This window comes from Podarcis pityusensis (genome assembly GCF_964106645.2).
Source record: "Podarcis pityusensis genome assembly, chromosome: 2".
In the NCBI taxonomy this organism is placed as follows: Eukaryota; Metazoa; Chordata; class Lepidosauria; order Squamata; family Lacertidae; genus Podarcis; species Podarcis pityusensis.
This window is the reverse complement of record NC_138029.1, coordinates 3511135-3538478: the sequence shown is the minus strand read 5'-3', so window position 1 is coordinate 3538478 and position 27344 is coordinate 3511135. Positions and strand designations below refer to the sequence as shown.

General features: G+C 46.6%; 3 protein-coding genes across 7 annotated transcripts in view; all 3 read right to left on the bottom strand.

Annotated features, from left to right (window-relative positions):
- Positions 1–6003, bottom strand: part of ENDOU (endonuclease, poly(U) specific) — a 30844-nt gene extending 24841 nt beyond the window's left edge. The window contains exon 1 of the mRNA XM_080990421.1: positions 5844–6003. Within this exon, the coding sequence (XP_080846547.1) occupies positions 5844–5901 (58 nt within the window). The 5' untranslated portion in view covers positions 5902–6003. The remainder of the gene's footprint in view (positions 1–5843) is intronic.
- A 5900-nt stretch (positions 6004–11903) lies between these two features.
- LOC308468129 (E3 ubiquitin-protein ligase TRIM58-like) lies at positions 11904–24028 on the bottom strand. Of its 2 annotated transcripts, XM_080990119.1 has the most exons (6): positions 23092–24026; positions 21153–21248; positions 17222–17452; positions 17058–17080; positions 15267–15367; positions 11904–13162 (listed from the first exon to the last, which is right to left on the bottom strand). In XM_080990119.1, the coding sequence occupies exons 1-6, from the start codon at positions 23608–23610 to the stop codon at positions 12591–12593; spliced, it is 1542 nt and encodes a 513-aa protein (XP_080846245.1). In that variant the 5' UTR covers positions 23611–24026; the 3' UTR covers positions 11904–12590. The 2 variants fall into 2 exon arrangements, with proteins under 2 accessions (XP_080846245.1, XP_080846246.1); XM_080990120.1 differs by lacking the exon at positions 17222–17452 and having other exon boundaries at positions 23092–24028.
- Positions 24029–26112: 2084 nt separating this feature from the next.
- RAPGEF3 (Rap guanine nucleotide exchange factor 3) overlaps positions 26113–27344 on the bottom strand; it is a 57970-nt gene continuing 56738 nt past the window's right edge. For all 4 annotated transcript variants that reach the window (XM_080989985.1, XM_080989986.1, XM_080989987.1 and 1 more), the window contains one exon: positions 26113–26603. In XM_080989985.1, the coding sequence (XP_080846111.1) occupies positions 26485–26603 (119 nt within the window). In that variant the 3' untranslated portion in view covers positions 26113–26484. The remainder of the gene's footprint in view (positions 26604–27344) is intronic.

Here is a 27344-nt window from a genome sequence, read left to right as displayed (position 1 = left end):
AGGGCGGACCTCCCCAGGTGTCATCGCTCAGGGGGTGACATTTGGCACCCGCCCATGACTCCCAAGCCTACCCCGAGCTGTCAATGTGTGTGTGGGGGGGGGGGTTGACAAAAAAATTCTTCACTGGGTACCACCTGGGCTTGCTATGCCTCTGACCCTCCCTTCAGATGTCAAGGAGATAATGAGCTACACAACTTTTAGAAAACATCTGAAGGGAGCCCTGTATTGGGATGTTTTTAAAGTCTGACATATTATTATCTTTTTATGTGTGTTGGAAGCTGTCCAGAGTGGCTGGGGTAACCCATCCAGATGGATGGGGTATAAATAATAAAATTGCTGTTGTTGTTGTACCCTCCCCCTCCCTCACCACCGCAAAGATGAGGATTTTTCTGACACTAGGTCAACACCTCCAACCCAGGAATAAGAGAACTCTTCAGATACCTTATGGGTTGCCATTTAGATGTGGACAGAGCCTTGCTCTCTGCTGCCCTAAAGGGCAGAGCATTTAGTGTAAGGTTACCAGACATCCCTGTTTCCTGGGGACATTCCCCGGATTTACAAATCAGTTCCCATACAAAATCCATTGAAGTTGAAAAGTGTCCTGGATTTATTGAAAAAAATCTGGTAACCTTAATTTAGTGGGTTTGAGTTACAGGATGGTAGATATTGGCTGAACATCAGGAGAGGAGAACATCTTGCCCGTCATGTAGAAAACACCCTTAGAATGAGTCATGCCATTGGTCCATCTAGCCCAGTATTGTCACACGCAACATATGGAGACAGTGGCTCTGAGGATGGAAGAGCTATTTATCCAGAAAAGTAAGAGTACAGACTCAGCAACAGACACCATGATCAAGAGTCAGGAGGTCAGGAGTTCAGGAGCAGGACAGGAAGTTCAGAACTGGTCAGAAGTGACAAAGCTTTCCCAACAAGTTTCCCAGCCCCTCCCACTGAGCTTCTAAAGATTAAGTACAGGGCATTCACTCGCCTTGTGAGAACATCAGGATTGCAGGTAGATCTGATCCCATCTGTGAAGGCAATGATTCTAAGTGACAGGACTGCATACTCCTGCTCAGGCTCCTGTTGAGCCATTGCCACATCCTGTCAGGGAAGGACTTTGGTAATATGGTGCCCTGAATAAAAATAAAATTTGGCACCTCCTCCTAAATATTTTTTCCATTCTGCTCCCCTCGGCACAGCACCTTGTGCAGGGAAACTGCCCCCACCACCATGAATCCAGCGTTGTTCCTGCTCAACCTTCCCTCTCCCTTACCTGATCCACAGGAAGGTCAGAGAGGAGACCTTCACCACCTTTGCCACCACCCCCTGAGGTGGCCCAGGAAAGTCCTCGTGTGCTGAAGGTTGTTGTGGTGGGGAGAAAATGGAGGCTGGAAAGGAGCAGGCGGGGGGTGCAGAGGAGGAGCATGACAAGCACAGGAGACAAGGAGCAGCATGCTCGGGGGGGGGGCATGGCAGATCTGCCACCCCTCCCAGCTGTTCTGACTAGTGACTAGTGGGGTGCCACAGGGTTATGTCTTGGGCCGGTCTTATTCAACATCTTTATCAACGACTTGGATGATGGACTCAAGGGCATCCTGATCAAATTTGCAGATGACACCAAACTGGGAGGGGTGGCTAACACCCCAGAGGACAGGATCACACTTCAAAACGACCTTGACAGATTAGAGAACTGGGCAAAAACAAACAAGATGAATTTTAAGAGGGAGAAATGTAAAGTATTGCACTTGGGCAAAAAAAATGAGAGGCACAAATACAAGATGGGTGACACCTGGCTTGAGAGCAGTACATGTGAAAAGGATCTAGGAGTCTTGGTTGACCACAAACTTGACATGAGCCAACAGTGTGACGCGGCAGCTAAAAAAGCCAATGCAATTCTGGGCTGCATCAATAGGAGTATAGCATCTAGATCAAGGGAAGTAATAGTGCCACTGTATTCTGCTCTGGTCAGACCTCACCTGGAGTACTGTGTCCAGTTCTGGGCACCACAGTTCAAGAAGGACACTGACAAAGGGAGAAAGGTTGTTTTCTGCTGCTCCAGAGAAGCGGACACGGAGCAATGGATCCAAACTACAAGAAAGAAGATTCCACCTAAACATTAGGAAGAACTTCCTGACAGTAAGAGCTGTTCGACAGTGGAATTTGCTGCCAAGGAGTGTGGTGGAGTCTCCTTCTTTGGAGGTCTTTAAGCAGAGGCTTGACAACCATATGTCAGGAGTGCTCTGATGGTGTTTCCTGCTTGGCAGGGGGTTGGACTGGATGGCCCTTGTGGTCTCTTCCAACTCTATGATTCTATGATTCTATGTTCTCACCAAGCCTCACAGACTGACTGGCACAGGGATGGCTGAACAGGGATTTGAACCCAAATCTCTTGGGTCAAAGCATAGGTGTCAACTCCCTGGGGCCCTGAGTGCCTGAGCACCCACAAAATTCCCCATGAAGGAGTCGGGCACCCACAAATTTCAGTGCCAGGGCCATGCATGCTGCATGCCACCCACAGTCGCAGAGCCAAGCTGGCATTAAAGGGAAGGTGCCATAACTTAATGAACAGCTCATGCCCCCAGGCAGGAAGAAGATGGTGCAAACAGCTGCAGGGAAAGCAATGTGTCAGGCAACAGCCCAGAACCATTCTATGGCTGATCTCGTTGCTAAAGTTCTGCTGGGCCTGTACCACTTCTTAATTCAGGTAGGAAAAATCTCATGTTTCAATGCTCTGGCGCATGAAAAGAACTTCAATGAGAGTAGAAAGTAGAAAACTAGTAAAACAGTGTTTCTATTATTTTAAAAACAGCATTCACGAACAATCCCTCCCAGCAGCATTCTGAAGTGTTACAGACTCAGGAGGACATCTTCTCAAGAAATCAATCAGCTCTAATTAGCTGTAGATATTGGATGTTCCTCCCAGCCCATAAGTCTTTGGCAAAACCACCTGTCTGCTTCTCCTGGTTCTGGATTGAAGGACAAAACACACGAGTAGTCAGCCTTGATACTGAGAGAGTACTATAGTGCACCACCAGAAGCATGAACAGTGTTCTAGAGGAAGGTTAGTGTGCCCTTGCAATCAGTGAAGCATTTAATATATGCAAAACTGGCATGCACAATTCTGTTTTAGTACTGTTTGCTTTGAGTAGCATTTCAAAGGGGGTGGGGCAGAAAATTCACCGTGGTGGAAAAATTTAGGTCATCTTGGGCTGTGCTGTTCTTGGTAAATTTCTCTCTTCAGTCAAAGGCCCAGATATCATCAGGCTTGGGTTTTATAGTCTCGTGGCTACATACCCCCCCCCCCCCCAGTTTTGCAGGACATTTGCTTAAGATGACTTGGCACAAAAAGATAGAACTATGCTGTGAATCTGAGTATTTTGAGAATAAGAAACAGCCTGGTGTGGGCACAGCATAGACACGGCATGGGAGTGTCAGATTGGCTTTGCCACGGCAGCCACAGCTCACCAGACTCCCCTTCTTTGCCCCTCCTCGCTCCATATGTGGCAGTGCCATGTTCTTAGAAGACCGAAGAGGAATACAAGTCTGATCCTTGGGCTGTTTCTCTCATTATTGTCCACTCTGCTCTGACTGGCAGCAGCTCTCCTGACATCCAGGGTTTCCCAACTCTACCAAGAGATGCCAGAGATTAAGGCTGGAACATTTTGCATGCCAAGCACGTGCTCTCCTGCTGAGCCACAACCCTTCCCCAAAGGCAAGGACCTTCCCTATAGTGTCACGGTGCTTTTCTATTACAAGATGATGCAATTTAAAAATGACAGATTTTGGAAAAGCCCAAAGAACTTGGGAAGTGGCTCTACTTCATTCAGTCCATTCCCCCCTAATTATGGCAGCAACTCTGTGACAATAACCACCCATACTGCACATGCACCAGCCTTTTCTAGCTATGTGGAATGACAAGCAGTGGTGCAGGCTGAATAACTCTTTGGGGCTGGACTGCAGGGACTAGAAGCAATGGAATATTTTTGTGTTCCCCTCAGTGAGAGAAACTTGAAAATGCACTACTGGAACCATGATCAAGGATAGTATTTTCACAGTACTCTTTCTCTAATATCAACAGGGCCTGCACACAATAACAGCCATATTTACCAAATCATAGAAATGCATAACCTTTTTTAATATTCTTTCTTGTATTTCCTCATAGTGTTTAAGACAGCTTCTTGTTTAGTGGCAAACTTGACCACTGGCAAATCATCTCTCCCGAACAGTAATACTATAGCTTTGTGCTACTACCAGAACTGTCACTATGCTCCCTTTTATCCTGCTTGGCTAATGAGTACTACAATTGAGCAGGTATTTGTCAATGCTCATAAATATAATAATTTTTTATTTTTTAAAAACTGTCTGGAGAATGAATTTGGCATGAATCCAGCTTATACTAAAGCTACAATCCAATTTAGCTGTATGTCCAGATGGGAAAGAGAAGGGCACACCATAAAATATGTTGCAGATGTTTTTTCAGAAGCCCAGAGGTGGGAAACTTTTTTCAATGAGCCACTTCATCCACAAACATGCTGTGCAGTGGTTAGAGCCAAAGGCAAAATAGGCAGTGCAATGGATGTGACTCTTACCTCTGTACAGTAGGCTACATCTCAGTCATGCACAAGTCAAAAGTTTCTGTGCACACACAGACATTTCTCCATCCAGGCAAGCAAACAAGGGGCATTCTCACAGATCAGGAAGAGCCCATTGTTGCCAGGCAAAAGCACTCAAGAGGGAGAAGGCAGGTGAAAGGGCAGCAGGGACCAAAGGAAGGAGATGAACCCACTCCAGGAAGGAAGCCCACTGAGGACATCTGGCCCAATAAACTCCCAGCACCACCCAAACCCCCCCACTGGAATCAGCATTGTTTATTCCGTGTGTGTGTGTGCGCGCGCGCGCGCGCTCATTTCAAGTAGCACACATTCAATGGCCACTTTTCAGTGGAGTGCTACCCAGTGCTTTTTTTCTGGGGGGACACAGAGGTATGCATACTCCCAAACATTTTGTGAATCTTTGTACTTTTGTCCATTTACTGTATTTATTTTTCCCAAATTGAACTATAAAATGGTGATTTTCTTGAGTCAAAATGAGTACCTAAACATTTTTTTAAAGAAAAAAAGCACTGGGATTTGTGGAACAGCTCTAGTTCACACATTCCCTTGATGACTGCAATATAAAGTGATAAGTTGCTTGCATGTGCTGCTCACCCAACCTCACAGATGGAATATTCCTGTCATCTGCTGTCACCTTAAGTGCAATGCCTGGCAAAAGAATCAGCTTGAGACCCACCTTATAGCAATCAAATGCAGAGTAATCAACCATCTCTTTTCATTGCAACCTTAGGCATATTTACTTGGAAGTAAGTCCTGCTCTCTTGGAGTTGTTTGCTAGTAAATGTGTTTAGGATTGGAGCCTCTCAGTTTTGGACTTACTTAGAGGTGGCTCTGCAGTTGCAAGGGGAAGGACCATAACTCAGTGGCACAGGCAGGACACATGTTTTGCATGTAGAATGTCCCAGGTTCAATCCCCAGCATTTCAAGGTAAAGCCCTGTGTGAAACCCCTGATAGTCAGTGCAGACTATTGGTCATGGTGGGAGGAACACGTGGCCTGCTGGGCTCCACCTCCTATAGTCCCTGACCGTTGGCCATGGTGGTTGGGGCTGATGGGAGCTGAAGTCCAACAGCACCTGGAGGTGGACAATACAATAGTTTCTTAAGCAGTTCTTCCTCAGCACCATGCAGCATCAAACCATAAAGCATCTCTCTGGGTACAGATAATCTAAACACCCAATTTTTAAAAAACTACTACTACTGCTGCTGCTACTACTACTACTACTACTTACATCCAGATGCCAGGCTGCAGAAAGCTCCTGCCAGGAGAAGACATGCCCAGGTTTTCATGGTCCCAGTGGCAGAGATGGTGATGAAGGTGAAGTTTCAAGGAGGCACAGGGAAGAGAATCAACCAACTGAAGCTGTCTTTCATCGCAGCATGGTTCTATATATATAGCTATGGGTGGTTCATGCAAAGCAAATGAGGAGGAGCTTTGAGGGTTGGAGAGAGATAGCATGGCATCACACAGGGTGAGAAGAGGTGCATGTGAGTGTCAGTCAGCAATGCTCTTGCCATAGGTATGAGTCTGTGCATCACCTTGTGTGATATCAATCAAATTAACACAGCCATCAGGCAGGAAATTCCTGTTTGTAGCTTCTGTGGCAATATGTATTCAGCTCTACAACAGAGGTGTTTCAAGATATAGTTACTAGCAGTGGGTTTATTTTGGGGAACTTTATAAGCCTAGATCCCCAACTGTTGCTTTAGCACCATGATTCTGAAACTGTAGCAATTAAGAAGTGGAGTCATGCTCCAGAAAGCCCTTGGTTAAAATCTGATTGTTCAGCCTCAAATTCTGTAAGTGGCCTTCGACAAATTATCTTCAGCATCACCCACAATCTGCAATATGGGGAAGAGAATAATAGCGATCTACCTTACAGGATTGTTGTAAGGACACAAATGTCAAATAAAACATCAGCTCTACATCCTTCTGATGCAGATAGGGATGGGGTGAAATTAGAAGTAACTCGCATTTAAAGGCAAACTTACTTAATTTTTAATTTTTGAACTTTTTCTGAACTTTGCAACTGTACAAGCAAACATTAAAAATTTCTGTGCCAGATATTGCAGAGGAATGTTAATCTGAAAAGTGTGTGTTGAGAATTTACAGATGCTTTCATTTCTTTTCCAGCTCTAACTGGAGGAGCATAGATAGATAAATGCTGTGGTTGTTGGCAATCTGTCTTGAGAAACAATGGAGTGCACCTTCAGGGGTGAAGTCAAACTGTTGTGTTAGAAACCACCTTCTTGGCCATTGGACCCAATATTCGTCTCACCAGCTCAATCTGCCAGCGCTTGTCTTCACATGTAGGGGAAGTCCCTAACTCACTGAGGGGTTTGAAACCCATCAGCTCCCCTCACCTGATTTAGCTGACCAGTCAAAACCGTTCCTTGGGTTTGCCCACTGTCGTATGCTGACAGCTTCTAGGAGCCATGTGAGTGCTGCTGAGTACAGAGTGGGGACTAAAGGTGGACAAACTACCCCAGAAGAAGCTTGACATGTCCCCCACCAGAGGTACTATCCCTCCCCTAACATCCCGTGTGCATGCGTGCTGATCCCTCAGATTTGAACCAAACCAAAAAAGCTGCACCAGCTAGCCAAGTTAAAGAAAATTGTGTGCTGAGAATTTACAATTGCCTGACTGTGTGCTTCTGCACATTTCCTAAAAGCTGCTCTCTGCATTTATGTCCTGTCTGTACTTAATTGTCATAATATAATCAACAAATTAGAAGTCAGGGACAAACACAAAAGAGAATGCCTGCTCTTATGACTGGGCAAAACCAAAGTTGCTCCTCAAATACAAATTCACATAAATGCGGGTGTGGACTGCTCTGGTCCAATTCAGAAAAGGGGTGGAATGGATTAACAGCTAAATAATGCTCAACTGTAGAAAAGCCTGTTTCCAGCAAAAAAAAAAAAAAAAAAAAAAAAAAAGTTGACAGGCAGTGAGTGAAGACATCCTGGAGAGACAGCTGTGGAGTCCCCTGGTTAAACGTCTTCTCAATCAAGTCAGCGATTAGCAATTTAATTTGGTTATCATCGTGATTTGTAAGTCTGAACCATTCAAGAAGCTATGAGAACAGTCCTCATCTTTGCACAGGACAGTCAGAAAATCCAAATGTAAGCATAAAAGGGGATATGTATATATATTCCACACATATCTGTGAAGATCCATTTAAAATGCCACACCCTTCACAATCCAACATGAAAAGAGTTACAATGGCAAAATGTCAGCCACTGGAAAAAGCACATGGTATCTCCCTTTGTCTAGATTAAAATTGCAAGCTTCTCGAGGACAGGAAATGTCTTTTGTTTGTGCACTGATGGAACTATTTAATTAAAAGCCGTCATCACTGATGAAAGGGCAGAAAAAAGGTCACAGAATGAAGACATAACAAGGGAACACACAATAAAACCATCTGGTGCAGGAGATCCTGGCTTTTCCCCTGCTTCACAACTGGAATTGTGGATGTATGTACCAAATAAAAAATGATTGCTAATGCAGCTTTCAATGTACCCCTTTGCCAATGCTTCAGGTAGGTGCTAATCTTTTATGCTATTTCTTAAAGTGCAGATTTATCCATTTCTCCTCTAACTGCTCATTAACTTTGTTTGCCTTTTTTCCCTTAATTGACACTTTTCCTAAAAGTGCAAACTGCTCTGGGAATTTGGGGGAGAGTGTTATTTGGTAACAAGTAGCATATAGCATATAGGGATGCGGGTGGCGCTGTGGGTTAAACCACAGAGCCTAGGACTTGTTGATCAGAAGGTCAGCAGTTCGAATCCCCACAACAGGGTGAGCTCCCGTTGCTCGGTCCCTGCTCCTGCCAACCTAGCAGTTTGAAAGCACATCAAACTGCAAGTAGATAAATAGGTACCGCTCTGGTGGGAAGGTAAACCAGAAGCAGCTTAGTCTTGCTAGCCACATGACCTGGAAGCTGTACGCCGGCTCCCTCGGCCAGTAAAGTGAGATGAGCGCTGCAACCCCAGAGTCGGTCACAACTGGACCTAATGGTCAGGGGTCCCTTTACCTTTACCTTTACCACACAGCAAAGCATCCTCAAAATTTGGCAAATATCAGAAACAGAGTGAATTATGATACCCGTGACTGAAGTTTCCTGGACCAAAGTTTCATCATATTCACTTTCTAACAAATGTTATCAAACCCACACCATCTACTGGGATAATAATGCATTACTCTAGGCTACGAGTATCATTTGCATCACTGGTTGATTGTGCTGTACAACTGTACACCTCTGCGCCAAAACTATGCTCCTTACAAATGTTTAAGTAGATTTGATTCCATATGCCTCCTCATATAAACCCTAGGCAGCTTGCAAGCTCGTTTCTTTTTGCTGTTAATGCAAGAACTCCTAGAATCATAGAATCATAGAATCATAGAGCTGGAGGAGACCACAAGGGCCATCGAGTCCAACCCCCTGCCAAGCAGGAAACACCATCAGAGCACTCCTGACATATGGTTGTCAAGCCTCTGCTTAAAGACCTCCAAAGAAGGAGACTCCACCACACTCCTTGGCAGCAAATTCCACTGTCAAACAGCTCTTACTGTCAGGAAGTTCTTCCTAATGTTTAGGTGGAATCTTCTTTCTTGTAGTTTGGATCCATTGCTCCGTGTCCGCTTCTCTGGAGCAGCAGAAAACAACCTTTCTCCCTCCTCTATGTGACATCCTTTTATATATTTGAACATGGCTATCATATCACCCCTTAACCTCCCCTTCTCCAGTCTAAACATGCCCAGCTCCCTTAGCCGTTCCTCATAAGGCATCGTTTCCAGGCCTTTGACCATTTTGGTTGCCCTCCTCTGGACACGTTCCAGTTTGTCAGTGTCCTTCTTGACCTGTGGTGCCCAGAAGTGGACACAGTACTCCAGGTGAGGTCTGACCAGGGCAGAATACAGTGGCACTATTACTTCCCTTGATCTAGATGCTATACTCCTATTGATGCAGCCCAGAATTGCATTGGCTTTTTTAGCTGCCGCGTCACACTGTTGGCTCATGTCAAGTTTGTGGTCAACCAAGACTCCTAGATCCTTTTCACATGTACTGCTCTCAAGCCAGGTGTCCCCCATCTTGTATTTGTGCTTCTCATTTTTTTTGCCCAAGTGCAATACTTTACATTTCTCCCTCTTAAAATTCATCTTGTTTGTTTTGGCCCAGTTCTCTAATCTGTCAAGGTCGTTTTGAAGTGTGATCCTGTCCTCTGGGGTGTTAGCCACCCCTCCCAGTTTGGTGTCATCTGCAAATTTGATCAGGATGCCCTTGAGTCCATCATCCAAGTCGTTGATAAAGATGTTGAATAAGACCGGGCCCAAGACAGAACCCTGTGGCACCCCACTAGTCACTCTTCTCCAGGATGAAGAGGAACCATTGATGAGCACCCTTTGGGTTCGGTCAGTCAGCCCTACTACAGAGTAGGGATTCTCCTACAGAGAATCCTCCTTGATACAGGATGGTTTGAACCCAAGGTGTCTTAGGGACTTATGATGCCAACATCACATTATGACGTCAACAGTGAGCTCATCAGCAGTTTCCTAGCAACAGGTAAAAGCTAACAATCAGTGGTAGGGACAGGCTACCACTGGCGAGGCGGAAAATGAAACGCCGCCCCAGAAGAAGTGAGATGCGAAGCGGCTGCAAGGGAACAAAAGTACTGCCCAAAGTTTTCAGAGGTGCAGACAGGAGGGAGGTCCCGAAGTCACTCTTTGCTCTTCGTGTCCCAGAGCGAGACACTCCCACTTGCGCCATGCCAAGAAAGCAGGGGTCCGAGCGCTTTCCCCCTTCCCCTTCCAAGGGAACCCCCCCCCCCCCGTTCTTTAGTAACCGATCAGAATAGCAATCTTTGGGAGCGCTAGAGAGCGGCTTTCCAGCAGAGGCGTGGGAGCAGCTTGACACGAAGTGTGGATAAGCCCTGGGAAATGTTTCCCAGGATTGGGCGTTTTGTCAGGAAGTAGCTGCGAAAAATGATAAGAAATGCTTGGCAGTGACTCTCTCCTCTCTTTAAAGGAGGGTTGGCTACACTTTTGAGAGCTGAAACTATAGTGGTACCTCGGGTTACAGACGCTTCAGGTTACAGATTCTGCTAACCCAGAAATAGTACCTCAGGTTAAGATCTTTGCTTCAGGATAAGAACAGAAATTGTGCAGTGGCAGCAGGAGGCCCCATTAGCTAAAGTGGTGCTTCAGGTCAAGATCAGTTTCAGGTTAAGAATGGACCTCCGGAACGAATTAAGTACTTAACCCGAGGTACCACTGTAATGGCCAGGCTGAATTTAGCAGTCTGAATTTGTGGGCGAGGGGGAGAGATTAGATAAAGTCAAAAGCGTACATAGCCTCTTTCTTTCAGGACTTGGGCTAGTGGTTGTTCTCTCCTGCACCTTTTTGGGATTTCCCAGAAGTTCCTGCTCTGAGGGTCATGTTAGTGAGAAATCACCATGAGAAAAATAATATTTGCCTACCTGATGGTGTTTTTTAAGAATTCCATTAAGCTCTGTCAAGCTTCCTCCCAGCCCCAAGAAATGAGTTGCCTTCCTCATTTTGCAGCAAGTGGGGCTATAAAACTGAGGTTTGCAGCAGATTTTTGCCTAGACAGCCTTAGCTGAAAAAGAGATAGTTCTGAATTCTAAACTGTTTCATTCTTACAACCAAAAATACTCCTTTTTAGAGTATGTAACATGGTTTTAATGTATGGTTGATGTAATGTGATCTGATTGCATTTTAATATTGTCTTGTGAAACACCCAGATGACTTTGCTATTTAAACAGCTAAAGGAAAAAAATGAATGGCTCACTTTCTGAGGAGTATTTAATTACTGAATTTATATCCTACCTTTCCTCCAAGGAGCTCCAGGTGGTGTCCATTGCCTAATTTAACCCCCCCCCACCCTGCAAGGTAGGTTAGGCTGCGAGGCAGCAACTGACCAAAGGGCACCCAGGGGAGTTTCATGGCTGTGTGAGGATCAGGCCCTCGTAAAGTATTAGTTCAAAGTCCATTGTAATGAGATGGTTCACCTTTATTTATCTTGGGTTAGATTTAGCTGTCCACAGTCGCCCTTTCAGCTCCTCCATACCCTACAAGCGGCTGCCAACCTCTAGTGATGTCACCAAAGTTCATAATTACGGGGGTTCATAATTTGCCTCATCATGCCTGGATGTATTCAGATTGGAGGCATGCTCCCTTGGCATTAAATTCTTGCTCCTTTTTTGGGGGGGGGGGAAGCATGCAGAAGTTGTGTTTGCACTTTACTGAAATGGGGGGCGGCTTTTCCACGAATTTGAAATTCAGTATCATTTACTTTATTTTTATTTATTTAAAACATCTGTATACCACTTAATTATTAACATTTCTAAGCAGTGTACATAGAAGCAATCCACAGAAAATGGGGCAATATAAACAATAAATTTTAGCACCAAGTGAGCCTTAAAATACTTGCTGGAATAAGAAAGTCTTAGTTTTGCATTTGACGTTCTGCAAGGAATCCTGTTTAATCTCAGGTCTGGGGCTTTTTTTTTTTTTTTTTTTTTTGAGCAATGAATCTGACTGTGGGGAATGGGAGCGAACTCTGCTGGATCAGACTAGAGAACTGTCTACCCAACTGCTTCCCATGAACCTCAACCCTTTATCCACCAGATCTACACATAGCAGATCACATTGTGCTACATCTGCAGGATTAGGAAAGCATTTTTATTCCACATGTGATGAGATGTGGAGCAGAAAGGCACTTAATACAGCAAACAACATCAAAGGACTCAAGAAAGTGAGCCAAGCCACCTGCTTCAGGAAAGGCAACATCTAATTCTGGAAGAAAATTATTTCTGGGCCTTGTGTCTGGAAAATTAGGTGGATCTTTCCCAGACAAAAACTGCAGCTTCCAAATCTTCCTTGCTGGGCTGTATATCTAATACTTTGGCACATATAACTTTGTCTCTATCTCCTGGCAGTGAGTTCCACAGTTAGCACTCATTGGAGGGAAGAGCAAGATTTCCCTGATGTCTTGCTGGATGCTGGTCGGATGATGAGGGGAGCATTGTTGAGCCCCCCTGCCCAGACCCCAGGGTAGAAGTACGGCCGGAGGGGTCCAGAGAAGGAGTCTGCAAAGGCAAAGATGTGCGACCCATTATCAGCATTATAGAAGGAAACCTCCCCTGCATCATAGTCCAGGAAGATGCCTATTGCCCCAGGCCTGGCTCTCAGAGCTAGTTCCGTGAGAGGCGAGGTGAGGGCTGCGTACTCATTGCCATTCCTCAGCCACACAGTCCAGAAGCCAGTTGCTGGGGAGGGAGTGAAGATTCCTTGGCGGCTCACAGATTCTCTGCACACCCCCAGCGTCCAGCTGGTCTTGCTCTCCACACACACTTCCCAGTAGTGTCTCCCAGTTGTGAACTGCTGACAACCCAGCAGGCAAGTGCATGTCTCAAAGCGGGACAAGCTCTTGGGCAGGTCTTGCTTTTGATCCCCTACTTGCACACAGAGCAGGTTGTCAGAGAGGAGCAGGTAGGGATTCGCTGTGTCCGGGTCGAAGGTCACCGGTACTGCAGGCAGAAAGAGACACGTTCAGCCCTGATGTGATGTTACTGCACCAATACAGAACATGTGACATTATAGTAGGATGCTGAATGATAACTACCCTGCCAGGGATTCCCTGCTTGTTGTTCTGTCTGGGCTGACAGCAAAGTATAAAGGGGCCTTCTCAGTGGTGGTCTCCCTGGTTACAGAACTCCCTTCCAAATGGCATTATGATGTCCCCCACATTAGCCACATTCAGGTAACCTTTTTCATTTGCCCAGGCCTTTGGGGTGTAAGTGGTATTTTTGGATGATTTTACGATCTTTGCTCTCTAATGTTTTTATTCTGATTTCATATCTGGTTCTGATGTAACTGATTACAAGTGTACTGCTGCGTATGTGATTTTGTATGGTTAGCTGCTTTGTGCTCCCATTGGGAGCAGGGGCAGGATAGTAGAACAAGGTAGACCAGGTCAGACTATTGGACACCTAGTCAGAGATTTTCTCCACTGGTGTTGGCTCTTTAAGGGATGCACAGCCTAAATAGATGCTACTAGACCACAGCTCCCATCAGCCCCAGCCAGCATCAGAGTGATGGCAGTTCTAGTCCAGGAGTAGCTGGAGGGCATTGCACTGGCTTCTCCTCCTCTAGGTTGTCAACCAGGCAAGGGTCTTTCCTTTCCCCTGCTGAGAATCCATTTAACTCCAGGTGTCAGGGACTGAACCCAAGATCTTCTGCATGCAAAACCTGTGCTCTACTACCAAGTCATACATGATTCTCTCCCAAGTTTTGTGCATGTGTTTGTGCTTGGGGCTCCAACTTGAAGTGAAGAAGGTGCTCAGGCAAATGAGTACAAGAGCAACTGCGCTCCCTCCAGCTGCCGTTTGCTTCCATATTGTCGTGCTGACTTGCCATAGCCAAGTTCACCTAACTCAGAGCTTTCCAAACTTTTCATGTTGGTGACACACTTTTTAGACATGCATCATCTTGTGACACAGTAATTCAGTTTTACTAGCAAACTGGAGGTTAAACTAACCCCTTTCCAGTCCCAGGAGGAACGTCGGGAGCATTCGCGTGACACACATACACACTGCAACAGCCACACGAACGTGTCGCAACACACAACTGAGTTAGCTCTAACCTAACTCAATAGAGCTGGGGGGGGGGGCTGTCAATGAAGGATGAATGCTCATTGTCATATAACCAGTCCAAAAGCAAATTGGAACAAATGATTAAAGCTGGGTACAGGCTGACCACTTGGTATGTTTTGTGCAAGCAGAATGAATGCTCAGTAAACAGGTTACCTGGAGAAGCCCAAATAAAATCAGCATCCTGTCTGTTGATAGACCTTTCTCTGGTCTTTTATTGCTTAAGAAGGCTACTTGCCATATCTGTCTATACATCACTCAAATCTGGAAGTAGCTTTTGGCTGCAAAGTGCCCTACCTAGAAGTAACCTAGGTCACTTTAATCATGATGGTAATAAGTCTTAGCCTGCCAAGTGTGTTCAGGAAATTTATTCACCTCTACCCAAGACAATTATGACAAGGGGCTTATGAATGGTAGATGGCAGAAGCGCTGCTCATGGAACCACACCTTTACCCTGATACCAGTTTTGGTGTGACGCAGTTGGGTGAGCAGCTGACTGATTCCTGTTATTCCGGCAAGTGCTGAGCTGATGCATAGGCACATCAGGTTTGAAAGATGTGTTGCTGGCACTCAAAGTTGCAGTTGCTTGTGGTTCTTTATGGTTAGAAAGATCAAAGCAACTGGTGAGTCATTCTGAAAGGGGAAACGAGCTTTGGCTGCAGGCTTGAATGAAAAGCATATTTTATGGTTTTGTTTCAATAAACCCAGATGCAAGGAGGGAAGGGCCAGTACAGCTGAAGTAACAGTCATTCAAGAGTCCATAAGTCTTTAGCTGTCACCAGTCTCATCAGTAAATAGATTGGAGAAGCTCATTTTAATTTGTGATTAAAGCTTTAGTTGAGTAATCCCACCCAGTTGAAGTTCAGAGGCCCCCAAACTAAAAGCTACAAATTGTGTATGACAACCACATGCTGAGAAGAAACCTTTCTCTTTGCTGCCAAGCTCACATGACTAACACAGCTCTGCACCATTGCTCGCTTACCTGAGTATCTCTGGAGTGACTCCATCAGCCCAGGAACATCATATAAGTCCTGTAGATCCATTGAGATGGGCTGGGGTTCCTGCAGTGATACATCCTCACTCCTAAGGAGAACATGTCAGTACTTATCCCCCAAAGCCAAAGGCACCATTTTATGACCCCACAGTGTCATGAATGAGACCAAGTCACAATCCAATGCTCATACAGTGGTGCCTCGCAAGACGAAATTAATTCGTTCCGCAAGTTTTTTCTTCTTGCGAGTTTTTCGTCTTGCGAAGCACGGTTTCCCATAGGAATGCATTGAAAATCAATTAATGCGTTCCTAGGGAAACCGCCTTCAGACCAGGTCCGGGGACAGTCTGTCCCACGACCTCTTCTGAAGGCTGGGGGGGGGGGGGACAAGGGCTTTTCTTCCCACTGCCAGCCTTCAGAAGGCTGTTCTGAAGGCTGGCGGTGGGAAGAAAAGCCCTTCTTCCCACCTCCCGCCCCGCAAGCTCCGGGGACAGGAGGGCTTTGCTGCCGACCGCCAGCATTTTAAAAGCCCCTGCTGTCCCGGGGCGATTTTAAAATGCTGGGGGTCGGCAGCGAACGCTTCGCTCCCGCCCGCCAGCATTTTAAAATCTCCCCGGGACAGCAGAGAAGTCTCCGCTGCCCCGGGCGATCTTAAAATGCTGGCGGACGGGAGCGAAGCGTTCGCTGCCGACCCCCAGCATTTTAAAATCTCCCCGGGACAGCAGAGACTTCGCTCCCGCCCGCCAGCATTTTAAGATCGCCCGGGGCAGCGGAGACTTCTCTGCTGTCCCGGGGAGATTTTAAAATGCTGGGGGTCGGCAGCGAACGCTTCGCTCCCGCCCGCCAGCATTTTAAGATCACCCGGGGCAGCGGAGACTTCTCTGCTGTCCCGGGGAGATTTTAAAATGCTGGGGGTCGGCAGCGAACGCTTCGCTCCCGCCCGCCAGCATTTTAAGATCGCCCGGGGCAGCGGAGACTTCTCTGCTGTCCAGGGGAGATTTTAAAATGCTGGGGGTCGGCAGCGAATGCTTCGCTCCCGCCTGCCAGCATTTTAAGATCGCCCGGGGCAGCGGAGACTTCTCTGCTGTCCCGGGGAGATTTTAAAATGCTGGGGGTCGGCAGCGAACGCTTCGCTCCCGCCCGCCAGCATTTTAAGATCGCCCGGGGCAGTGGAGAAGTCTCCGCTGTCCCGGGAAGGCAGGCGGGGGGGAGCAAAGACTTTTGCCCCCCGCCGGCCTTCAGAAGAGGTCCAGGACCTCTTCTGAAGGCCGGCTGTGGGCGAAAGTCTTTGCTCCCGACCGCCAGCAATTTAAAACAGGTCCCCGGAGATTTCCCTATGGGTTTTCGTCTTGCGAAGCAAGCCCATAGGGAAATTCGTCTTGCGAAGCGCCTCCAAAACAGAAAACCCTTTCGTCTTGCGGGTTTTCCGTCTTGCGAGGCATTCGTCTTGCGGGGTACCACTGTATTCTTGGGAGTAAGCCCCAATTAACACAACAAGTCTTATTTCTAAGTAAGTGGGCTGCAATATAAGTTATAGTTATAATGAGAAGAGAAGACTCCCTGGAAAAGACCCTGATGTTGGGAAAGATTGAGGGCACAAGGAGAAGGGGACGACTGAGGACGAGATGGCTGGACAGTGTTCTCGAAGCTACCAGCATGAGTTTGACCAAACTGAGGGAGGCAGTGGAAGACAGGAGTGCCTGGTGTGCTCTGGTCCATGGGGTCACAGAGTCGGACACGACTAAACGACTAAACAACAACAACAAATTATAGGGTACTGACCTGGTCAAGGCTACCTTAACATCCTAGAGGAGAGAAAAGAGAAGCCTGTAAATGTCCAGGGACTAAAACTGACTTATGAACATTGCTTAAGAAAGCCAGAAGTACCAGAACTGTGTCTGCTTTATCAAGGTCATGTTAGGAGATGCCATTCTGTAGAGTCTCACCTTCAGCAGGGAGGCAGCTGGCTGCTGGCATTTCTGCTCCATCTCTGAGATCAGATCCCGTAGTCGTGTGCACTGCCCAAGCAGGAAGGCCCAGTTCACCTGCAGCTTCTTCAGTGTCTCCTGCGCCTCATCCTGAAGCTGCCTCAAAAGCAGCTGCTCCTCTTCGGCCATTGCCTGGCGGCGTCTTTCATACCCTGACACAATGAGCGCTCTGCGTTCCTCCACTTTCTCCTGCCAGGGACATACACAGAAAGCAGAACTGGCCATTGGATCAGACCAGAGAGAGACCCATCCAGTTCTGCATTCTCCTCCCACCTAGTCAACCGATACCTGTGGGAAGCCCATATGAGAGCAAGAGCATTCTCCCACTCCTGTTCCCAGTGACTGCAGACAGACAAATCTGGCAGTTTCAATTTCTCTGTCTCTTTCTCATTTTTCCAGTCCTAAACTCAGTTCTCCACATTTATGTATTAGTCTGTGATTATAAATGTTTTTCTTAAGGAAATTCATCAGTATTTTAGTGTACATTTCTACAAATGCATTTTTATCTATTAGTTCCATGAATACATACATTTTTAATGCGCATTTCCCCCCTAACGTTTGTGCAGATTATTTAGTTGGAGAACTAAGTCACAAAATTAGGAGAATTATGAATTTCAAAGGTTAGCTGCATTGCAATTTCCATATACTTTCAAGAAGCGCAGATCAGGAAGGTGCACCAAACTGAGTTTCTTCCCCCATTCCTAGCAGAGACTGGTATGCTTCCTCTGATACTGGAGCTAATATGGAGCCTGCGCTGAATATTATTCTTTAGCTAACTGTTTAAAAATAAGTCACCTGTCCCACCTAAAAAGGAAACAATCCATTAAATAATACATATATAATCCCATCCATATTCTTATTAAGGTCCACCAAACACCTAATAAAACTCCCCTGTCATATCTATGGCCTTGTTGCATGATCCTGGCTGATATTTAGGCTGGTAATAGTATTTCATGTCTTTTGTCTGTGCTATTTGGCTGGAAGATTATTGGTGTTTTGTAATTTCTGTGCATATTTATAGCTGGAGGAGAGAAAGTCTGTCCACTTTTTAATGAGGTTTTCTTATTCAGAACATCCCTCAAAATGGTTCTGTATGAAGAAGCAATTCCCTATTTAGTTCCCATGGCAACATATCGCCTGCGTTTGCTTGACAAAGAGATGTTCCAGGCCAGCTTTCTCCAGCCCCCTAACCTCATAAAAACCATATTGTATCTTGTGGTACCCCTTCATGGATCACTGCCTTGCCGTGGCGAAGGGGCCTGAATAACTCAGAGAAGCTACGAACTATGCCGAGCAGGGCACCCAAGATGGACAGGTCATAGTGGAGAGTTTAGACCAAACGTGATCCACCTGGAGGAGGAACCGGCAAGCCACTCCAGTATCCCTGCCAAGAAAACTCCATGACAGAGGACGAGATGGCTGGACAGTGTTCTCGAAGCTACCAGCATGAGTTTGACCAAACTGCGGGAGGCAGTGGAAGACAGGAGTGCCTGGCGTGCTCTGGTCAGGGGGTCACGAAGAGTCGGACACGACTAAACGACTAAACAAATCTTGTGGCACAAAGGTCAGTGCACCTGGCTGTTAACCAGAAGGTTGATGATTTGAGCCTACCAAGGGGTGACTGGACAGGATTCCTGCATTGCAGAGCATTCATTCGACTAGAGAATCCTTGAGGTCCCATCCAACTCTACCACGATTCAATGTTCACTTACATTCCAAGGCCTGAATATTAAACTGCTGTTAACAACAAAACTACAGAGGTCTATTCAAAAGCTGGAATTTCTAAACTTGCCCATACAAGTCGCTTACACTTTTCCTGTCCTGCATGGCTAAGGCATTTCCTACCTCTAATCCATTTGGTTATAGCAATGCAGTGTGGTTTTGTTTTTCAACATAAACAGTATTTCTCAGAGCTGACTTCTCAAACACCTTCTTTCGCCATGCAGTTGCATAACCACATTCCTCAGTGACTGAGAAAGCATAGGGCGCATCTGAGTAGGGCCTTTGTAAAAGTTACCTGAGCTGCTTAGAAGCTGTCCTCACCTTACAACGCCACCGCCATCACCCTGTGCTGATTCCTTGTACAACTTGGGTTACATACTGTATACTTGATCCAATGACATGCATGAGGGTCAAGTGCCTCTGAGGAAGTGCAGAGTACCTTCTCATTCCCCCTGAAGTAACCACAACCAGCTCCTCCTCACACACGCAGGACCAAAGGTGAAGATTCTCAGGAAGACTCTCAGCTCATTGTATTCTATTTTAGAGAGAGAACTTTAGCAACAGATTGGCCAATTATGGGTCTTTCCCACCCCAGGAACAGAAGAGCTTCCTGCTGATTCACATTCCGGGTTGTGAAAGACACGGGGGGCGGGGAGAGAGAACGGGCAAACCCATGCACAGAAAATGATGCTTGTGCCCTTTACATCCTTCAGAAGCAGGAAACAATCATGGCACACACATGCATCACAGCTTTGTCACCTATAGTTAAAGCTGCAGCAAAACACAGAGAAAATTAAATAGTGGAGCTTTCCCCAGTACTTCTCTCCACATGCATGCCAGGGCCAGTAACAGAAAAACCAGCCCACAGACCTATTTAAAAAAGTTGTTGAGCAGGCAGTGGTCTAACCCAGCCACAGGATGACAGTAGAAGCCAAGGAGCTGCCAGAAAGTCCTTCACATCTGGTGCTCGAGGAATGCAGAATGTTTCCTTGGTCCAGCCTGCCTAGCACCAACTGGCAGTGTCTCCCCAGAGTGAGCCTGTCCTATGTGATGCTCTCCATCCATATGTTGTTGGACGACAACTCTATCATCACCCACCATTGGTTATGCTGCCTGGGGCTGATGGGATTTGTAGTCCAACAACATTTGTATCACATTAGCTACCTCTGCTCTAGCGTTTCAGATGGGTGATTTCCCCAGCTGTGCTTGGAGATGCCAGGAGGCTTCTGTGTGTCAAATATTTGTTCTGCCACTGGGCTAAGTTTCCTTGAGGGAAAATCCCACGTTGTCCCTTATTTTCATGATACAGGTGTCTGTAGCAGCACCAGTCTACCCGTTTTCCTGCATCCCACCTTGAGCCACAAAGCAAAACATCCCTGAAGAGCACAGATCTCTGTAATTCCAGGCTACTGAAAAATGCACTATGGATGCCTGGTCCATGTTGTGTCCATCACAAGTACAAGGAACTGGAATGCAGGTGGCACAAATGTATCAGCTGCTTTTTGAAGGTGCCACAAACACAAGTTTCCTTCGCCATTCATGAATGTTGAGCCATGTGGCATATTGACCCCACCAGCCACCCACAACATTGCTCTGACCTGCAAAAATCTGGATGAATTGAGGGATTTGATCTTTGCAAATTTCTGTTTAACAACCAACCCCTTTATTATTTGGACATGATAAACTACATCCTCCCCCCCCCCCCCCAGGCTTGTGCACAGCTGCAAGGAAAAGATCAAAAGCCTGCACTTCTGATGAGCATTCTTTCTGATCCCTCAACCATGGCTAGTCTTAACTATGGTTTGTTGAAACAAGGCTGCTCTATAAGCCATGGTTTGAAATTGGCTTGTTTTAAGCAAACCATACTTAAAGATCAGCTGCAGCTGGGCCATGTGGGGAAGGGGAATACATCAGCCTGAGACGCATTCACATTACAATAAGCAAGGCTATATCGTCATGTGTGAATGCAACCATGGCACATGAAGAAGCACAGATGCTTCAGCTGGGCAGGTTGTATTTTAAAATACCTTTTTGAGGAGAATTATGCTTTACTGTCCTGGATCGCCAGATGCTCACTGTTTTAAATAGTCTTCCTATTTCAACACCCAACAGACTAGCTGCTATGACTCCATGGCATCGCTTAATGAAGCTTTGATTAGGTACTTACCTTCCACTGAGCTGTTTTCTCTGCCTCTTGGGCTTCCAGTTTTGATGCTTCCCCCAGAACCTTCCTGAGAACATCCACAGCTTCCCTGAGCTTAATCTAGGGGAGGAAGCACAAACAACTGTGGTGGCTCTCAGGAGTTTCGCTCCAAGACACTACACTTGGAAGGTGGCAATGTCTCTGGGGGACAACAAGTGTTCTGATAGAGCAGGAGCAGCCTATGGGCAGGATGGGGCCTCCCTACCTGGACTACAGTATCCCCTAGGGAGGGGAGTCTTCAACTGCTGCTGCAGATAAAGCAAGAAGAATATACAAGAGGCAAAGCACTGAATGGGTGTGAAAGCCATTTTAGCGAAGGGACTTAATAGAGTTGCCACCTTTCTTCTCCCCCCAGCCCTTCTCTGCTGAATTTAACAGCAACTGACAGCAATTAAGCAAGTGACTCTTTCCCTCTCTTGACTCTCCCTACCAGGAAAACCTCACTTGCTGAGTCTGGGCACAACAGATTGGAACAAACCGTGGAACAGACTCCCCCGAAAGGTGGTGGACTCTCATCCCTTAGAGGTTTTTAACCAGGGCTTGGATGGGCATCTCTCATGTATGACCTAGTTGAGATCCTGCATTGCATTGGGTTGGACTAGATGAACCTTGGGGGTCCCTTCCAACTGTACAATTCTGTGATTCTATGAAAGGAAAAGGGAGCAGGGACAACTGGAAAAAGAGTGTGCTGGCAACTCTCATGCCCAAACTGACTCCCACCAGTCAAACCACAAGGTTTGTGGGAAGTTGCTGAAGGGCTGCATACCCAAAAATGCTGCAGTCAATTGCAGTATTCAATTCATAAAGGAACCCTTGTCTATGAGCTTGTTTAAAACAATGGTTTAAAACCACAGAAGCACTGGCTTGCTCATTCAGAGTATTATTTTAATGTCCTACAGAACTTGCCTTCCAGCTGGATGTTAAGCAAAAGAAGAAATTGGTTTGAGGTAGGAAGAAAAGCTATCCGATCTCCCTGGCTCCTGTGCTTAAATCCCAGGGGCTAGAGGAGGTCTTGTGTCTCACTTGTTTTTAAAAGGGTATGGCAAGGCAGGGGCTTGGTTAAAACTGGAGAGAGTGGAGGTGGCTTTCCATAAGGGCCTCTGCTTCCAGGCACCCCATAAGTCAAGCACAGGCCATGCAAGATTTAAGAAAAAACCCAGTCTATATTTTGTAATAGCCATAAGGTGGAGAGGTGTTGCGCAGACTCAAATTAGGCAAGTCCTTGTCCATAACAAAAGAATCTCAGGTTGTAGCAAAACCTATTATTGCTATTATTACCAATTTGGGGGGGATCTTTGAGGTGGGGGTCAGAAAACTGAGTTTAGAGGGACACAACAAGCCCCCAAGTCTGTGTGCGTGCATTTGTGTGTGTCTACACCTACATTACAGGTATGTCAGGTGCTGAAGTTATTGTTTTTATGCCAAATAAAGACATTCCCATTTTACTCAGGTTTTTTATGGTTTTGATGAACAACTCTTGTGGCCTCTTCCTTTGCTCAGCTGTTTGTAGTCGTATTTCAAAAATACAATTTGGTTTTGGTGTTGTTGTTTTTACTTATGCACTGGATATATTTGTTCTCCCTCAGCCTGCGGCTGTGCACAAGCCATACCTTTAAAGCACATTCGGAGCACATCTTTCCTCTCAGAGAATTCTGGGCACTGTTGTTTCTAGCAACCCTTAACAAACTACAGTGCCCAGAACACCCTGAGGGAGGGGAATGTGCTCCAAATGTGCTTTAAAGGTATAAGCATGTGCACAGCCCAGCAAAGCTCAGCATAGACCCCTAATACTCCCCACAACATTCATGACTGGTGCAGCAGACACATGGACAAAACAGAAGGTCTGCTTGCCCCAACTCATTTCTAGCTAAGCTCACGGTTACAAATCCGGACACAGGCTCACCTTGTAGTCATGAGCAGCCTCTTCAATGGGCAGGACCGTGTGCGCCCGATGCTCTCGGGATTTGTCACACACCAGGCAGATGGGCTCGCCGTCGTCTTGGCAGAAAAGCCGCAGCTTCTTGCCGTGCCTCTCGCACAAGACCTCGCCGGGGCCTCTGCTTGGCCACAGAGCCAGCTGCTCGATGCCCTCCACGATGTTGGCCAGCTGCTTGTTGGGCCGCGAGCTGCTCAGCAAGAAACCAGCCCGGCACTGCGGGCAGAGAGCCACCTGGGCCACAGACCCCGCTCCCCGCTCACAGTAGTTGGAGATGCAAGCCTGGCAGAAGTTGTGGCCACACTCGATGGTCACTGGGTCCCTGAGGTACTCCAAGCAGATGGAGCACGAGACCTCCTCCTGAAGCCTCTCCACGGGGTCTCCCACCGAGAAGGCCATGCCTGCCCAAGAAGCCTCCCTCAGTTCTTCCGATGCTCTCCTGAAGCGAGGTCCAGAACTTTTGGCCGTGGTGGGTGTGGCCACCATAGGGAGGGAGATCTGGTTGACAATTTCCTCCTTGGAACCCCTCCATGGGTTTTTCTGCGGCTGGCAGTTTTCATTCCAGACTGCTCAAAAAAACACAACAGCCTCCGAAACGGAGAAAAAACTGGGAACCAAGCCAAGAGATGACGCCACCACCGTGGAGGATCTCACAAACAAGGCCAAGGATCATGTGACCTTTGCTTGTCCTGCACTGTAATGGGCTGCAGGCATCTTTGAAAGAGATCCCACACAGTATTTCCACTAGGATATCTCCCTCTGCCTCTAGATTATTTCGAAGCAGTGCCAGCCAGTCTCCTCTGTTCAGGGAGGAGCCTTTTTATGCTTTCCCACCACATCTTTGCAACAGCCCACACTGTAGATAGTTCTTGAGAAACACACCCACATTCTTTCTGCTGGTTTAGATTGCATTCACTCCCCAAAAAAATGCATAGAAACCCCCCGCTGCCGCCCGCTGCCACCCTCAAGCAGGGATTAGTTGTAGGTGGTGCCTGTCTGTCACTTATTCTGCTAGCAAACTCAGGTAAGGAGGGTTGACAAGAGGGGGCCAGTGTGAAACAACATGTCTGGGAGAGTGCCAATAGAAAATATTTTAAGACATCAGCCTGAGGAAGACTGAGCATGCTCAGTGACTGCTGGAAAAGACACATGGAACATGACTTGGAAGGAATGGCATGCTGGAACCCTAAAGAGGAGCCCTCCTTTTGTGAGGAAGGAGTCATTGAAACATCAAGTTGCAGATGCCACGTGTCTGTGGCTGAGTACACAGCACATTCAAAGTACATTCCCCACCCCATCCTGGAAATTGTGGTTTAACCCTCACAAAGCAACAGGTCCCAGCACCTTCAAAGAAACTACAGTTCCCAGGATGCTTTAGAGGGTGCTTTGAGGGTATGGTGTGGATGCAGCCTCAGGGAATTAGGAAGCTGCAAACACAAAGAGGTGAAACAAAAGTGGCTCTGCAGGCTTGCTGAAAAGATTGAAGAGGGTTGGGAGAGAAGCTCTGGCTCCTCCTCAGACCATCCCTAATGAAGTTTGCATGCTTCCCTCTCGACACATGATAACACGAGAGCAGGCCTTTTCTGCAGTGTCGTCCTGTCTATGGAGTGCTTTCCCCAGGGAAGCTCGTGTGGCACCTGCATTACATACAGTGGTGCCCCGCAAGACGAATGCCTCGCAAGATGAAAAACTCGCTAGACAAAAGAGTTTTCTGTTTTTTGAGTCGTTCCGCAAGACGAATTTCCATATGGGCTTGCTTCGCAAGACGAAACGTCTTGCGAGTTCTTGCGAGTTTGTTTCCTTTTTCTTAAAGCCGCTAAGCCATTAATAGCCGCTAAGCCGCTAATAGTTGCTAAGCCGCTAATAGCTGTGCTTCACAAGACGAAAAAACCGCAAGACGAAGAGACTCGCGGAACGGATTAATTTTGTCTTGCGAGGCACCACTGTACTGTGTTGTTATGAGTCTGTGGGTGCCAGACCACTCTTATCCCTGGATCCAGCTAGTCTTAAAAGCCAATCAAGCCAGGCTAGCTTCCTGGGTGATGAGCCTCTAAGGGGGATGAAGGGGCTCCGTAGGAGACAGAAAGTGGGTGGGGTGGGGCCCTCCCTCAACTCACAGGTAGTGAGAAGGACATAAGGCAGAGTTGAGAGTTGAGATGGGGGGGGGGGTATGCAACAATATTTTTGGTGCCAGGCAAAAATGCTTATTTTCATTCAGGCATTTGGCTGACTAAACCATCTGTGGCCTTCTAAATGTGTCAAATGGGAGGTTTTGTTAGTTTGTTTGTTGCTATTATGTATTTTGCTGTCCACACAAGTCCATCACATCCCTCTGGCACAAGGACTGAACGCAGTCCTCAGGGCCCCTCAATATGGCCCTCCAAATTCTCCATAGGCCACACCCATCACAGGACCTGCTTCAAACCCCTTGTCTGGATAGAGAACGTAAAAGGGTGTGTACGTGTGTCTAAAAACCAGTCTACTGCACAAAAGTAACATTTACCATTGTTCCTCTGCTTACTTTTGACCCTAGCCTGACCCACGACTGACAGGTGGCCTTCAGAAGGCTGTCCAGAAAAGAATGTGTCCCTTTGTGAGGTTTGAATGCTGCTCCTGGCATCAGACTCTGCATGCACGGCCCATAGGCTGATATCCCAAGATCCTTTGCAACACTGCAAAGAAAGATTTATGAAAATCAATATGTTCCCAGGGTGCAAGTAAGAAAATGCCGTTGTGTGGTGAATCAGTTTCCTTGAATTTTGGTCCATTCATGTGTGCTAAGACAGTAGTAGGCCAAAGCATCATTGGAATGAGCTCTCAGAGACGGAGCACAATTGTGATCGGGTCTCTATCCAGCCTTAGAACCATGGCCCCTTAAATGTCTTTTGACACCTCAGCTACAGTGCTATAGTCAGTAGAAAGAACAAGGATAAAAGGTGGGAAAGCTATTCACAAAGTCACAGTCCACCAGAAATACACAAGCAAATCTTACTGTATGCCTTTTTAATAGAAAAAAACCACATTTCCATTGAACACTGATAAGTGATATATGGGAGCTTTTGCTCCTTTCTCCTTAAGGCAGCAACATGTGGTCCATAAAGCAGTCTTTCTTCAGATCAGGAACCTTGCAGCCTACAAAAGCATCATCGGTAGCAGCTGACATGTCCTTTCTCTGGCCTGGACATTGCTGGCACCTACATCCTGATTGCAGAACAGAGAGCAGGGGAACCACCAAGAGAATGAAGAGCTCTCCCATCTGCTTGGTATCTCCCCATCTTGAAAGTAGGGCTAACTCAGTAGTCCTTTGCCCAGGTCGGACAATATGCACATCCCGGGTCCTGGCCTCGGCTTCTGGCAGCATCAGGATTCGAGGTCTCGTGAGAGCCGCAAAAGTTCCTTCTGGCTGTCGATCACTCTCAGGTGCTGGGTGTAGGCCCAGGTGGCAGCTGGGCTTCGTGTGCTGAGAGACTGCTCTGAACCTGAAAGGAAAAGATCCCGATATCAAGGAAGGATTTTGAAAGAATTCACAGATCATTTTAGGGACATAAATTTTAACAAGGTAAAATTCAGGATCTTGCGATTGACAGAGATTTCTAATTGCCGGGGGGGGGGGCAGGGGGTTCAGTGATCTGTATGGCTTCTGAATGCTCCTCATGGTTAGAAATTAAAATCTTCAAAACTAAAAATAAGTTTTATTTGGATCATTTCCTTACCCGGAATCTTACCTAACCCAGTCCTTAGTTTGGAGAGATCCTTTTGTAGTTGGATTGGGTCCTTGAGACATGGGGACTGAGGGTTTTGACAGTTTATTCTGCAAAGTACATGTTTGATGAGGGGATATTGAATGTAGCTCTGCACACATCACACAGGAAATGAACTATTCAGGATGGTATCCTGAATTGTTCAGGCACCTGCCATATTATCCAGCTAATCAAACTGCACAATCAGGAGTGTGAAAAAGTCAATCAAATGGTAGACTCCAAAGGGAGACTGAGATGGGCTGGGAAATTGCAGATGTGTAAGGAAGTGTAAATGTAAGGCACATTGGGTCAGAAATACTACATCATATAGCATTCATATAGGAAATGGCTTGTGGCTGCCCCACAATTGCAATATTGGGGTTGTGGCTAGGCAGCTTAATGAATACATCAGCTCAGCAAGCAAGGGTAGTGAAAAAGCAAATTCCACCTAAGAGATTATTATGAAAGGGACTAAATATA

What these genes read in the sequence shown, in the direction of transcription:
- LOC308468129 (XM_080990119.1), bottom strand. Translation starts at nt 23,610, where the DNA reads ATGGTGGCCACACCCACCACGGCCAAAAGTTCTGGACCTCGCTTCAGG. An exon ending in GTTAAGGTAGCCTTGACCAG is followed by an intron (nt 15,368 to 17,057) that starts GTCAGTACCCTA and finishes TGTTCTCCTTAG; the next exon opens with GAGTGAGGATGTATCACTGC. An exon ending in GTCACTCCAGAGATACTCAG is followed by an intron (nt 13,163 to 15,266) that starts GTAAGCGAGCAA and finishes TTCTGCCTGCAG; the next exon opens with TACCGGTGACCTTCGACCCG.